The sequence below is a fragment of the Homalodisca vitripennis genome, chromosome 1 (genome assembly GCF_021130785.1).
Source record: "Homalodisca vitripennis isolate AUS2020 chromosome 1, UT_GWSS_2.1, whole genome shotgun sequence".
Lineage (NCBI taxonomy): Eukaryota > Metazoa > Arthropoda > Insecta > Hemiptera > Cicadellidae > Homalodisca > Homalodisca vitripennis.
In genome coordinates, this window is record NC_060207.1 from 132,133,785 (window position 1) to 132,149,347 (window position 15,563).

Sequence of the window (15,563 nt, forward strand, 5' to 3'; positions counted from 1 at the left end):
ATATCTTTGCGAATGTTGTCTTGAAATTTATTTTCAACGTGCTATAGATGAACAATTAGTTTTGTTCTGTTCTACGTTTTTTTCCTTTCTAAATATCTCATCTTACGTAAATTAGCCAATGTTTTTGCCTTGCGTGAGGAATATCAACATTGTTCAAACGATCTGTTCTTTTATTGTCTCTATATCTTTGCGGACGTTGTTTTGAAAGTTCTTTTGAACGTAATTTAGCCAATCCTTTTTTCATGCTTGCTTCATTTCATTAGTCTTATTTTCATTTACAGTTACTTCTGTTTTCTGCCTTTTGTAAATTTTACAAAAATACATAATACAAATTTTGCTTCGTGTTCTCGTAGCTTTCATCACCACATTTTTTATTTGGTTTTGAGGATAAATCGTAATAACTGCCTTCGTTTTCCTCAATTACAATAATTATTAGCTCAAAAAGAAATAAACAAATATTTACTACATGTGAATCCAAATAATAATAATATATACGCTAACGTCACAGCTGATTACATACACTATTCTCATTGCCTAGTTGACTGCTGGTAGCTTCAGTAAAACATGCTTTAAATGGCGCGTTAGTACAGATCATACGTTTATATAACGGTTTACGTTTCGGTTAAGTACTACAAGAAAACGCCAATAAAAATAAATGTATTTAGCACTTATTGGGAAAGGTTTAAAGTATTAATAAAAATAAACTATGATCCTCATTGGGTTTAACCAGAACTTATTGTTTAAATCAAACTTTAATATGTCCAAAAAATGGTTGGGAACAAAAGCAAATTATGCTTAACATGTCTCTGCTTAACTGTTTGTGAGTTACCGTAACGGTCCTCTTAGGCTAATTTCCAATTTGAAAAATATGTAAGCAGCTGAGCTTATTTCCTTACATCATCGAAAACCAGTAATTAGTGTAATTAGTATAGTCAATCCTGTAACAAAACGTCAAGTACAGAATTGCCTGTAGATGTACAGTACTACAACAGAGTCAGTTCAGTACTGTGGCCGTGCGATATGCTGCCCACGCGCCACACTTCCTCCACAGGTTCTCTTCCTTGCATCCTTAATGCGTTATTGTCTTGCTGTTCTACGTCTATCGGAGCGGCTCACACACTACGTGCACTGCAGCCGCAGAACCGTAATCAGGCAGGACACCGTGCTCTGTGACAACTAGTGGTTCTGTCAATAGTCGACTACAGATCCAAACCTAATAAAAATAAATTAAAATCAAAGCTAAAACCTGCTCTTAATTAAAATGTATACAAATGTCACCATATATTATAAAGGATACGTCTACTTAAAATCGTATCGTTGTCTGCCCGTCTGTGCGATAACTCTTGATGTAAATGACCTAAAGACTCTTAAATAAATGATCCAGGTGGGAGGGGGGACAGAAAGTTCAAAATTAAAATAACAACAAAATTTTGACACTTTTAAAATCGATAACCGATGCTAACGAGAAAATCATAGAATAAAAAATTACAAATAAAGAGAATAAAAACATAAAGGATCGGTTGGTAAGACTTACGTGACGTTCTGTCGAGCCTTCGATACTCCGTAGTATCGGTTTATTGGCAAGAACATTTACCTATATTTTAACTCAAGAACTGTTTAGGGGCGGGGGTTAGAACGGGAGAAATGTAATTTTCTGCTGTATTATAACTCTTGGTGGGCTAATAACACGCTCATCTAACACTATAACGTTTGTCAATTATTATCCGGGTATATCAATTCGACTATATACAACAAGTATTTAAATAACTTTCAGAAATTTACTATTTATGGTACTATTGGTTTTTTACTGTTTAAATCAGTTGAAGAAATAAATAAAATAAGAATGAATAAATGCAATTATTTATAAGTCACAAACAATATACATGACATAATGTACATACATAGTGGAGTTAAAACTAATAAAGTCTGCATCCCGAGGTTATAATCCTGTGTGGGATGGTACATATGAAACTTAAAACTAAAAATGAAACTCTTGGGGTTGGGAGCCAGTCACACAAATTATTTTGCAAAGAAAAAATAGCCTAAATGTAAATTAAGCCTATTTTGAAACGTATAACTAACTCCTTTGACACTACTATACCCTGATAAGATCATATATTCTATATTAATAAATTAACAAATAATAAAACTAGAGGTAGGAGTTTTATTACTTCAAAGATATTTTTATCAAGTTTAGAACCACCTTAAATAACGTTACTAGACGTGAGAGAACATAGATAGTAACTTACAGGCAAACCGACAAAAGGGATAATAATTTATTATATATCGCTTAGCTCGATCGATACATTTTAGGCAGTAATTTACAACTTTAAATAAAATATCTAATTTAATTACGATTTGTTTCTACGGTACGCATATCAAGGCACTGATGGAGAAAGATCACTTACCGTGCAGTTGAAGGTCTGAGGGTGGACGGCTGCTGACGCTGCTAAGGCTGAGGGAGATCAGCAGCAATATGCTGATGCTGCCCCTCCCCATCCTGCAACAAATTACAATACCCAATCAGTCAGAGAGTATTCAAAATTACAAATATTTATAGTATAAAATTTCAAATCCACAAACAACATGTAGCTCAAATACTTTTCTCAGAGTGTTCTTTGAAACTTCTGAGATAGCCCTAGTGTTGAAATCATAATGTTAAGCACTTTGCGGGCGATATTCTGAGAATGTTATGAGGGCGTCCTGTATCATCTGACGTCCGAGATAAATCCGTTGGATGACAGGAAATTTTTCCCAGATACCCAAATTACCGTTGTGATGAACGGGTGAAATTTAGCAGATTTCAGCACCCTCTCAAGACCGTAGAACCACTGAGAAACAAAACCTATATCGATTGCCTGAGGTATAACTAGTCGCTTGTATAAGGGAATCACCGTAATTTAAAATTTCCTCAAGCATTGGTTTCTTGACTGCAGGCAGGGCTCTGAACTACTATGTCTGCAGACTCAATTTTGATTGACAGACAACAAGTATATCACCCGATACATTATTAACATTCATTTACGTTTGCCTTACAGTTCTTAGATGTGTAGGAATCTCAAAATTGTTAATTTTTAAATTATAAAAATGCACCGAAGTATTCTTTCACTGAAGATGGGAGATACTCAGCAGAGAGAGACATCTCGCACTCTCACCACACTGCCCGCTGCCACGATGTGGACGGTCGCCGCTAGACGGCCCGGCGTGTAGTGTCCGCCATTTGGCCCCCGGCCAGCCACCAGCGGAAGTGTTCACTACTTGGACACGAACTCCCCTATATTTAGAGCACTGTATTGTCACCCTGTTGAGTCGCACTCTCGCCACACTGCCCGCTGCCCGATACCACGATATGGACGGTCGCCGCTAGACGGCCCGGCGTGTAGTGTCCGCCATTTGGCCCCCGGCCAGCCACCAGCGGAAGTGTTCACTACTTGGACACGAACTCCCCTATATTTAGAGCACTGTATTGTCACCCTGTTGAGTCGCACTCTCGCCACACTGCCCGCTGCCCGCTACCACGATATGGACGGTCGCCGCTAGACGGCCCGGCGTGTAGTGTCCACCATTTGGCCCCCGGCCAGCCACCAGCGGAAGTGTTCACTACTTGGACACGAACTCCCCTATATTTAGAGCACTGTATTGTCACCCTGTTGAGTCGCACTCTCGCCACACTGCCCGCTGCCCGCTGCCACGATATGGACGGTCGCCGCTAGACGGCCCGGCGTGTAGTGTCCGCCATTTGGCCCCCGGCCAGCCACCAGCGGAAGTGTTCACTACTTGGACACGAACTCCCCTATATTTAGAGCACTGTATTGTCACCCTGTTGAGTCGCACTCTCGCCACACTGCCCGCTGCCCGCTACCACGATATGGACGGTCGCCGCTAGACGGCCCGGCGTGTAGTGTCCGCCATTTGGCCCCCGGCCAGCCACCAGCGGAAGTGTTCACTACTTGGACACGAACTCCCCTATATTTAGAGCACTGTATTGTCACCCTGTTGAGTCGCACTCTCGCCACACTGCCCGCTGCCCGCTACCACGATATGGACGGTCGCCGCTAGACGGCCCGGCGTGTAGTGTCCGCCATTTGGCCCCCGGCCAGCCACCAGCGGAAGTGTTCACTACTTGGACACGAACTCCCCTATATTTAGAGCACTGTATTGTCACCCTGTTGAGTCGCACTCTCGCCACACTGCCCGCTGCCCGCTACCACGATATGGACGGTCGCCGCTAGACGGCCCGGCGTGTAGTGTCCGCCATTTGGCCCCCGGCCAGCCACCAGCGGAAGTGTTCACTACTTGGACACGAACTCCCCTATATTTAGAGCACTGTATTGTCACCCTGTTGAGTCGCACTCTCGCCACACTGCCCGCTGCCCGCTACCACGATATGGACGGTCGCCGCTAGACGGCCCGGCGTGTAGTGTCCGCCATTTGGCCCCCGGCCAGCCACCAGCGGAAGTGTTCACTACTTGGACACGAACTCCCCTATATTTAGAGCACTGTATTGTCACCCTGTTGAATCGCACTCTATAGACCATCTCATTCTCGACACAGCCGGTCCCGCGTGTGCCCAAAGTCGGGGGTAAAAAAGGCACTTTTATATTACTGCTGTAGCTGGAGCTTTTAGACTGATTCAGCTTTAAATAGAAAGAAGGCATTGATGTTCTGGCAGTAAGATACTGTCCCCTATCTACATACGCGAATCTTTAACTAAATCTAAATCGTGTATAAAGGTAATAAAATAAAATAAGATTTATTTTGTATGTGTTGTTCCCATAAGTACAGCAGCATCTGTCTCTCCATTGAGGGGATATAGGTAACCGTATAGCCGTTCACAAAGATCAACGACTTCTAGTAAACTAAGTACCAGTTAGATTTTTTCACGTTATAGTACGCAAATGCATCCTTTTCAAGGATCAGTAATAGACGTTGACAATGTCTTAACCAAACTTTTGCACGTGTGCGGTGCAGACTTGCATAATCTATTGCTACCTAGAGGAAGTTCTTCAGACTGGTGGGGATGCTTCAGGAACCGCAAGGGAGGCCGAGCTTCTCCTTCCGGATCTTGAAGTCAGGCGTAAAGTTTCGGATATCTTATTTCTTGTCTATTTGATGAATGGTCTGCTCGACTGTCCAACGTTACTCTCCTTAGTATATTTTCGTACCTCATAAAGAACCTGTTCACTGAACTGTCCGGCAGATGTCACTGTTCAAGTGGTTATGACTTCCATGTTCACTTGCGAGAATGATGAGGCTGGGGAACGGTTTTTGCCATAACATTGATTTCTTCAACGGAAGTGCATCACAAATTCGAATAATAGTACTGACTATCTCTTAATATGCTCCTGGATAAACATTTAAATTACTCGTAAATGTCACGTCTGCATTGTAATTAAAACAACATTATTAAATATAATATATTGACATTTGATGATATATAAGTAATACCGGAAAATAATTTACTGCTAATTCCTTTATTCATATTTAGTTATTACACATTTTTTAAAGATTTTAAATATTTAGCGTGTTTATTGGTATTTTGCTCTCTTTTATTAACCGGTTTTAAATATACGAAGAACGATCAACCTTGATTATATTATAGTTTAACACGTTCGAAATTCTTGTATACCGGTATGTAAAATTGTTGATAAAAAATGGTGTGTAGATTCTTAAATCATTGCAATCAAGCATTTTTTACATGAGCAGCGTAAATATAAACGGTGCAAACTACTCTTGTTGGCTCATTATTGTCATTGCCAAAACCTAAAACAGCTGAGTGCCATAGTGGCTTCTGTGATATTATGTTGTTGTTTTGGATTTTATTCTTGGTTAGTGTTTGACATGTTATTATGTAGTGAGTTTTACTTTTATTACTGTGCATTTTATAAACAGAATTACATTAGAGAATACATACCTCCTGATTTGGTGAGTACCAATAATCAATATTTAGTTTCTTTTATTATTTTATTCAAATACTCCATAATAGCGTCTTCCGTTTCGTATTTTATCGGCAGTGTACGGCTTGCTATTCTAGAAGTGAAATCTAATCACCAATTCATCAATAATGCTTTCTACTTGCTTTATTATCTATAACTAGTATAAAAAGATTTGATTTGAAAACTTAATTCCGGATGTTTGTGTATATAACATGTACTCATTGGGTAGCCTACAGTCTTGGTTATATGTTATAATGATGCAAGTGATTGGTTGAGCGAATGAACATAGACTTGAAATTTTACATGAATCTTCATTGTACATAGGAAAGACCGAGTTAGATGATTTATGTACTTCCATGGGTCCATCATCTAGCGAGAATGCCGTCAAAGATACGCCCATGGCCTTAGCTAAGTATGTTACGCAACACGTGGTCTGGCGTATACCTTGTAGCAGTATTGAGAAAAAAACTATATTTTATATAGGCCTATTAAATCGTATTACTTGTAAAAACGATACATTCAAGTTATGTAATTAGGAAAAAGCACCGGGTAATTATATTATGTAATTAGTATTAAGCAATAGGGAGCAGTGATTTATTGGAATAAATAAAACTCATCAATTAAAATCTCAATAAGTTGCAAAACCCGAATTTATTGTTATATACTTTTCAATGCTTGTGTCTGATCGCCTTTAAATATAGGCTACAGTATTGTATTGAGAAAATTATGTCAAATATACTTTTCTGAGAACGTACAGTAATAGTTCTTTGAAAAATAATCTATAATCTTACAGTAATTCATAATTCATTCGATTCAGCAGATTTAGCAAAAATACTTTATTGAACGTCACATGTTAGACTATATATAGGTGTAACTGAATGGCAAAACCATAAAAACCATAGGGCGCTTGAATTCAGGTTCCATCACCAAATTGCACCCTTTCACCATAAGACGATTATCGTACACCTTTACATGTAAACCATGTTAACCGTAAGATGAAACAGGGACACCTCTATCTTAAAACATACGAGGTTGTGTTAGAGAACCACTCCCTCAGTTCCAGTTGAATAGTGTTTCTGGTTTCGCCGGGTACCTGTAGATGTAAGGCTAAGTCCATCCTTCCAGTTCCAATACTGCGTTATAGGAGGGATTAAGCCTAATACGACAGGTCATCCTCAGATCGTTATCTAAGATCTACAAATGGAACCCTGGGCGTCCCGTCGTTAGTCTAGTCGCTGGCCCTATCGTTGTATCTCAAAACCCCAGAACTGTTTCAAAAAGCAATTTTTCTCGATATGATGTTTATTTAATTGTCGTATTTAAATACTTTTCCCGGGATCTGAAGTAAAAATGGATCTGTAAATACTAAAAATATTTCAGGACAGTAGAGGATTAACGTTCATACTGCCCCCTCACAACGGATATTATCCCAACATCATGAACTTCCCATCAGATCGAAACTGGTGTAATGATCATTGCAATACTATCTAATTTCTGGACAACGGTAAATCGGTAAATATAATGTCTGAGTTAGTGAAAGACAAGTTAACTCCACGATATACACCGCAGAAAAAATCAAAACACAATCTAACTCATTGCCGGAATATAAAAAGCGTGTGAATGCATATTATTACTATATTTAAAGTTGGACACCTCCCATAACACTACAACAAAAGATAAGAGCATGAAATAGCATGAAGTTTAACATTTTTCTTATGGGGAAAACGTAAATTTACTACAGCCGGCTCGTAATATGAGTTAATCAGAGTCTACAAGAAAAAACACATTAACTATTCCTCGCCGTGTACATTCTATTTCTGAATGGGTTATTCATAAGTCATTCAATGTAAAATCAGCTAGTTGCACTATTATACACTTGCTTATAATATTCCTTTTTTATAGTTTGTACACTTATTAAAGCCTTAAATATTCGCTTTCTTTGTATCCAAACTCATACGTATCTGAAATGAGCCTCTTTTGCAATTTGACAATTGTGTAAATTTTACTGCGATGTAAGAGGCATTCCAGCAATCGCTAAACAACACTTGCACAGTTCCTCATGTACAATTCTACTGTCTCGTCTCCTCTTCAGCTTGGAATGCTGACTCTCTCAATATGCGACCCAAAGGCACCTCAAGGTACTCCAAGCCCAGCCTTGAAGGCACGCAGCGACAGCCTGTTGGTATGGATGTCGGGCCTCTGGGTACGTGGGAAGACTACTAGGTGCCTCAAGAGCGATGAAGGCACGTGAAAGCCGTTCCCTCACATCGTTCCCGTGCCTTAAGGAGTGCTTGAAAGCACGCGTACTCGATTTGCCAAGTGCTTTCGTGACATAACTAAAATTTGCATCGTCTGGAATCTCAGAAGCACTGATAGTTCTAGAGAAAACTCTTAAGAAGAAGTAATATCGTATTGACTTCCTAATAAAATGTATCATAAATGTAATTGCATGTATAGTTGTTGGATCTTAAACGTTAAAGATCTACTATACTACAGTATATAAGATTATACACTTAAATATAATAAGGTTCTTAACGTTATAATCTAGAGAACCGCTATACAGTCCTTTTAAAGGCTTTAAATAAGTTGTAAACGTTTCAAGGTGTTTAAGGACAAAATGCTGCAAGAAACATTTTTAAATCTAAAGAATTCCTAAAACTAGAATCCATACGAAACGTTTTAGGAATGTAAGTCTAAATGGCGAGGTTTAGCATTTACAAACAGGATAATTATTTGCCCCTATATAAAAAATATTAAAGTTTTTTTTGTTCTTCATTACACTTTTCAGTAGGCCTATTATGAACAGTATTATTCATTAAACCTCCAATACTTCTATCCACACAATCCACGATATTGAACTTAAATAACTTTGTTTACAGATTAATATTGAAATATAAAAAAACTACAGTGCTTCAAATTAATTTATTATAATAGAGAGGGTATTAAAAAACATTTTCATGAAAGTAATATAAGAAACTGGACTTAGTTTATATATCCTAAACATGCGGTCTCTTCCTGGTATTTTCCTAAGTTAGATACTGTACTGAACAATGTATGAACCCAGCAGTTATTTTATAGTCCTGGAGTCAGGTGTGAGATCGTGTTTGAAAGGACGAGTAATATCGAACGATCCAATAATAATAGACAGGCAAACAAAAGGACGAAGAGAACAGTGTTAGTGTTGACTGTTTACTCATCAAGGCTACAGATAAGGTGGGCTTATCTTGAGAGGTACCGTTTAGAAGAGGTACTAATCGCTCCAGAACAAAACATGGAACCGGACAACCGAAGGATGAGGTATAGAGCTATCGCGGCCGACCACTCGAGGGCATTAGGGCGTGTGGTCAAGTGTGTCGAGGGTCTGGCGTTCGAGTGGAGTGACGGCCCGGGCCAGGTATAGCCGCACGCACTCGAGGGCGCCCACTTGACTACCGATGTGTATGTACAGTGGAAAACAGGTTAAGCGACGGAAAGTAATGTAGAGTGAATTAGGTAGAGAAGATTTGACGTGGTTCAGAAACGACCACTTTTATCATTGACATTTGGAACCAATGTAAAGTAGACAACAAATTTTGATTGACTTCTAGAAGAATAGGCCAGATGCGGAGGCTTAATCATTAACTCACTAAGCAAATTTTCGATGTTGAAAGGCCAATGACGATGAAGAACTGTCAAATGGTTGTATCAATCAATGGTTGTACATGGCAGTTTGACCTTCACTAGGGCAAAGTACACAGCTGCGCTCCAATAGATAAATTATTAACATAAGAGGAAAACGTATATAACTCTAAACTGTCTCCCAAATGAAACATAAAATTTTCAAGTGGAGTTTGAAAGTGAGTTAATTTTTTATAAATTATAAAAAGGGTCCACAAACATTCACATTACCCACAAACCGAGCCCGCACGCCGAAATGAACTGGCGATGGAAGGTTAATGAGTAAGATCTAGCAAATGTTGAGTCTCCTCCTCTCCCTCTGAACACTGTCTCATATTTATTAGCGATTTCAGTTGAATACTCATAGTTACCAATTTCAAAATATATGGCTTATCATTGATACCAACAGCTGTACGCATTGAAGGTCATCGTCAGACTGAAGGTGAAAGTCAAGCTGCTGGGTCATCGTCCTAATGTGTCAGGATCTCGGGATACATGGAATAACGCTTGGCATACTAGTAGGCTACTAGGATGCTGGATATTGTCCCTCCCGCATCATTTCAAATTCACACAGGTTGTAGTTTCCACTCCACATTCCGCTCAAAAGAAAAGAAAGTACTGACATGCTAACCTCCTCCACCAGGGATGAGTAAGTAGCATTATTGCATTTGCCCCTTATCAGTGAAGGACGTGCCAGATGGTGACTTCTGGAAGAGATTTTGAAAGCCTCCTGACCTCACCTTCAAGATTGAAAGTGAGGCGTGTGAAGTTCGAGTAACGTTAGCACCACACTACTTCCGTGTGGGGAGGGGTGCGGTCGGCCATTCGAGTCACACTCAAGGCTAAAATAAATTGTTATCATTCTTAAATGATGAATGATGGACTCTAAATGCTTCTAAAAGCAGAGCCACCCCGAGCCGTAGGTGAGTGAGGCACGCTAGACTGCGATCAACGAATCAACAATGCTATTAGATAGGCAGTAGGGACAAATGCCCCGGCCGTTTGGTCTGACACGGGAATGCGACCGGGATAAATAAACGTTTGGCGATTGCGGTAAGGGGGAGTTAAATATGAGTCGATCAGGGAGGGAGAACAGGTGGGAGTCATCCGTCATCCGCCGCGCCGTGACGACTGGCGGAGTGTGGCAGTTGCAGAGGAAGGGTTATATCTGGCGGTGCGACTGCTACAAGCGGTGTTGCATTATTTTGGTTGTCATCTGCTGTTGGACTGTGATATGATTTACATCTGATATTAAAAGCAGAAGTCGTATCATTAGCTTATCTTTCTCTCTTCAAGAAAATATAATATTGGTTTGCGTTTTAAGAATTGGACTTCAAACGGGTATCATAATTCATTTCATTGTTCAGTATCTACCAAACTCTCATTCAACCTTTGCGGTACAAAGAGTATTAGTTTGACCTTCGTGTACAGGGATAAGCTGGAACCATATCCGAAGTGTCACTGTTCGTTTTGAGAGAAGGATGTAAAGAGTGCAAATGGATAGTGAAGAATCGTAAAGACGTTTAATATAGTAAATTAAAATGCCAATGCGTTAGAAAGTACCACCTTAAAAAGAATTACCATATTTCAATACAGTTTATTAGGGAACTGAAGCAAAACCTGCAGGAAAGAATTGGACTACATTTTAGCACGGATATATGGCTTGAAGATTATCCTTGATCGGGGCTAGCGCTGATAGTTTACCGCGTGCACGAGAGTAAAGTGGACCGGTTTCGAGCCCACCCTGAACCGGAAGAGATGTAGACAAATTTATGCGCATATTTGCAGCCTTATAGGACTTGCAGACATTACTGTTATCTGATTGGTCGTGCGCGTTGCTAGGAAATTCAAAATGACGGAATAATGATAACGGATTCACCACTGGAGTTTTTTTAATTGTTTAGATATTGAAACACTACTTTTAGAGAGTTTATATATCTACTCTGTTCATAAGGTGTCAAACCCTAAAACATAAAGTAATAGCCAATGCTCAACATCAAAGAAACGAACACCTATGAAAACATAGTTCACTATGCCTCATACAGGCAAGTCGTGTATTTGTACAACACAACTATAAGAAATGTGATGACTCCAAATCCATTCTAATTTTCTATGATGGATACCTTCTCTTGTCTTTAAAATTAAAAAATGATATTGACTTTATGATGTTGTCTATGCATGATGAAAAACTTTATTATTAGGGATCAAAACACTAGTATTGACAATATAACGTTAAAACGCCAAGTCATTTTGTGCGGAGCTCGTCACAGATGTCTTCGCACCTCTCCACAACTAGTTTGTCTTGACAAACCAGTGAGCACAAAAATACAACCCCGTGTATGCCTAATTCACTTGTAACCCGACCCAAGATGAGGAAAGGGTTCTCGGTATGACGACCGTGGCAGATGTGAATGTCTAGGAGGAGATTCGACATGCGACTGACAGACAGACACATGTTTAGTTTGATCTTACAACCCGACATGGCGACATTTTACGCGGGGGTAACCGGTTAACGATTAGTGGAGCATCGACTCAGAGCCTGATCTTTTTTTAAATTAAACTACGATTCTGATATTAATTTGTAATTTTGGAGTCGTAACATACTGCTAAATGTACGCTTTTTAATTTTCACAATGAATTTGAATAGTACCAAAAATGGTTTTAGAGAGTAAAATTCCCCGTTGGCGAACTGTAATTTGAGCCATTTGTTTAGACATTCTTTTATTACGAAAACCTCCCAAGAAAAATAGTTGCTGACTACAGCACAAGCACCTATTCAAGCGAAGTATAATGACTGCTTCTTCAAAACAAGTATATATACAATTTAGCAAGTATAATATCCTACACTCGACTCAATCACCTCTTGGTACGTTAGCAACGATCCGAAGAGAGTTGGTTTTCGCTGGGATTCTGTATAAGAAGAATTCTGAATCTGGATTTAGTGAGGTTTTTTCTAACGAAGTATTTTAGTACGTGTAAGTGCTTTTAGATATGATATGCTATTTTAACGAATGCAATTCAATAATTCATTGTTTAAATTGGTTAGAGATTATGATGACAATTTTGTACAATGCGTATAATGTGCTGTTTATTGTAGTTGTGTCTCGTGTTTAATCTATTCATAGTGTTTGCTTTTTATTAAAAGTTTCTAAAATATACTTTGAGCCTTGATTATTGAATTTGGTGTGTTGCAAATATTTCGTAACAACCTCATTATATGCGTTTGATCTCGTTTGAGGGTTCTGCATCTGAGGAAGAAAACAGGTCCCGATTATTGAAACGTCAAACTCAAACCGTCCTGTTACTCATTAAACTACACATAGTTAATAACAAACTTGGAAATAGAACGTAACTAACCATTGTAATTATTTAAATTTCAGACAAGATTGTTTCTAAAAGTGGCCAGATCTTTTAAAGATGCGGTTTTGTTCTAAATAAATCATTAGTTTTTAGAATGGGGATCTTTTGTGAGAATAGTAAATATGAGTGTCTTGCAACAACTGGTTGACTTGAGAACATGTGGAGCTAAGAGGGTCACAGGCACGTCAACGCGGAACCAATCCGCTTGCTCTTGTCTACTTGGCGGACATGAATGCAGATGGGCCGGGTCTCTGTCGACTGCCGAATAGTAAATGACAAGGGCGCTAAGTGGATTGGCACGTTAGTCTAGAGGATTTGGGCCGAATGGAATTCGATATGGCCTTAAGACTTCAACTTCACGATCACGATCTCACATCTGCGTTGTGCGCAAATCCAGGCGGGAATTAGTGGACTCGAAATAGAATTAGATTCTCAAAGTCACACCATTACTCAACAGAACAGTAAAAATCATAAAAACGTTTTAGAATCAAATCATAGTAAGATTAATATGAACTTCTCAATCATTTTAGAGCTTATTCTCATGAATAAACATTATAATTCTATTACTTCTATGTTTCTTGATTATTTGTTGATCTGCCGGTTTATTTAAAATTTGATTAAAACATTTTTAGTGGACACCATTTAAAATGAAAAGATTTTAATCCAACGCTGGACCCCAATAACACAAATAACTATTAAAATTAAATAATTGTAACTAGTTAGTTGAATTCATGAATTTTTAAGAAAATAAACTAAAATTAATATGCAGATAACGAATGTCGTCATTATTGTCATAGGTAAAATATACGTGCTTATTTAGACCAAGAGAGCTACATATACATGAGAATAATTAAAGTACGCTGTAAAATGGTAATACATACTTTAACAACTACAAGTATAATATTTTACGACGGATTATTATATGTAATTACGTGCATCTCGCATTTTCGATGAACAAAACATTATCATATTATGAGATCATGAAATACATGCGGCGGAGTATTGTTCGTTTCAAAAGTTGAGACGTTTCGATGTTTTAAAATGTTATGGTAAGGTCATTGAGATCAGAATGAACAGACATGACACCGTAACATATCTCAGTTCCTTGTATTGTAACATAAATTAAAACAATTTAAGCTCTGCAATTCCTTTTCTCAAGTGGAACCTTCTGTTGCTGCACAAATCAGCTCAAGTGCCTTCAATGAACTCGGATGTATTTTTAGCCTCTGTCTGATGGTAGAGCAAACATTGTTGAGGCAGAGGCTCGTAAAACCAGAGAAGAGCTAAACGTATGTCTTAAAATCTGTGGATTTCTCCACAATCCATTTCTGTATACAGCTGGTCACTAAGTACAATAGTATATGTGGAGCCGTCATGATAATACAGCTTCTCCGGGTGTGCTGTGGAATCGTCTGCGTGTTGCATTAAGTAGGTAATTATTGTTAATTCAATACAATCACCTACAATTATGCAGAAATAAGTTGCGCAATCCGGTTCGGCGTCAGGTAACATTGAGCAGATCCAAGGGCAGAAACATCGCGTTATGCTACTTAATTGACCATTTGTGGCATAGTACTCTGATCCAGCTACACGCATCAGGTATTTGGCAGATTTGAGGCAGTTACGTCACTTTTTTGTAGGCTGTTGGACGTTTAAACCACGGTAAAATTTTAAGCGTCAATCGGTTTTATGTGGGACGTTTGACACGGTATTCAAACGGCCGTTGACGGTTTTGACGTTTTTGTCAGACATGTATTCACGATGCTCCTTTGACCGTAAAATTGTGTGTTGTTGGCTGCTAAACTTTTAATAACGGTAGCCTGTTCGTCGGGCGTTTGACCACAGTGTTCTCTCAAACGTCAAATGTTATCCTTTCAGACGTTTGATCACGGACTAGGGCTAGAAGTCCAGGTATCGATCTCCTAGGTATATGAATACATAAGTCCGGTGTTTGTTACAAACTTAATTCCGGGGGAAAATAATTTAATAGTCTTTGAATCCGTTAAGTGAGTGATCGCAATCAGTTCTCCATCAAAAACGTTGTTGTATGTAATAACTGTGAGAATGGAATTTCATGGGTTGGAAATATTGTTACTTCTGCAAGAAACACTTGAGCTACTTCATCTTTCACTAGAAACTCTTAGAAAAAAATCGAACATGACCGTTATCTTCACTATGTTGGGCCCTGAAAGTGGTATAATGCCTTGTGTACTCTGCGCTGGACTCATATTTTTACAGCATGTGTTAAAACAATCATCCCCTCACGAACGTTAAAATTAAAAGCTCGCCCTCCGATAGGTGGGGAGGGGAGGGTGTGACGGCGACGGCCATATGTTTTTCTCATCAGCTACCCTCTTCCCCCGGCCCCTGTAATGACTGCTGGCTGCTGAACACAGCCGTTAGATAGTTCTTGACTCCGATCCGAGAAGCATTTGGCGGGAAGTGGCAAGCTGACCCTGGAATGTTATAGCTAAAGGTTATTTATTTCCAATGTCGTAGCCGCATTATCTATACTCAATAAAATACAAATAAAACTTAAGAAAATGTATAGCAGCAACAGCATAACTCAGTCAATAACCAGCAAAAAGTAAGTCAGTACCGGTGAGATAA

The 15,563-nt window shown here is 39.0% G+C and overlaps 2 protein-coding genes across 4 annotated transcripts in view; one reads left to right on the top strand and one right to left on the bottom strand.

Annotated features, from left to right (window-relative positions):
• LOC124371349 (fibroblast growth factor receptor homolog 1-like) overlaps window positions 1-15,563 on the bottom strand; it is a 109,573-nt gene that overhangs the window by 58,859 nt on the left and 35,151 nt on the right. For all 3 annotated transcript variants that reach the window (XM_046829689.1, XM_046829692.1, XM_046829681.1), the window contains exon 2: window positions 2,409-2,500. In XM_046829689.1, coding sequence (XP_046685645.1) covers window positions 2,409-2,499 — 91 coding nt within the window. In that variant the 5' untranslated portion in view covers window position 2,500. The remainder of the gene's footprint in view (window positions 1-2,408; window positions 2,501-15,563) is intronic.
• The window catches only part of LOC124371336 (plasma membrane calcium-transporting ATPase 3-like), a 107,537-nt gene continuing 97,800 nt past the window's right edge, over window positions 5,827-15,563 (top strand). The window contains exon 1 of the mRNA XM_046829668.1: window positions 5,827-5,925. The gene's annotated coding sequence lies outside the window, so the exon portion shown is untranslated. The remainder of the gene's footprint in view (window positions 5,926-15,563) is intronic.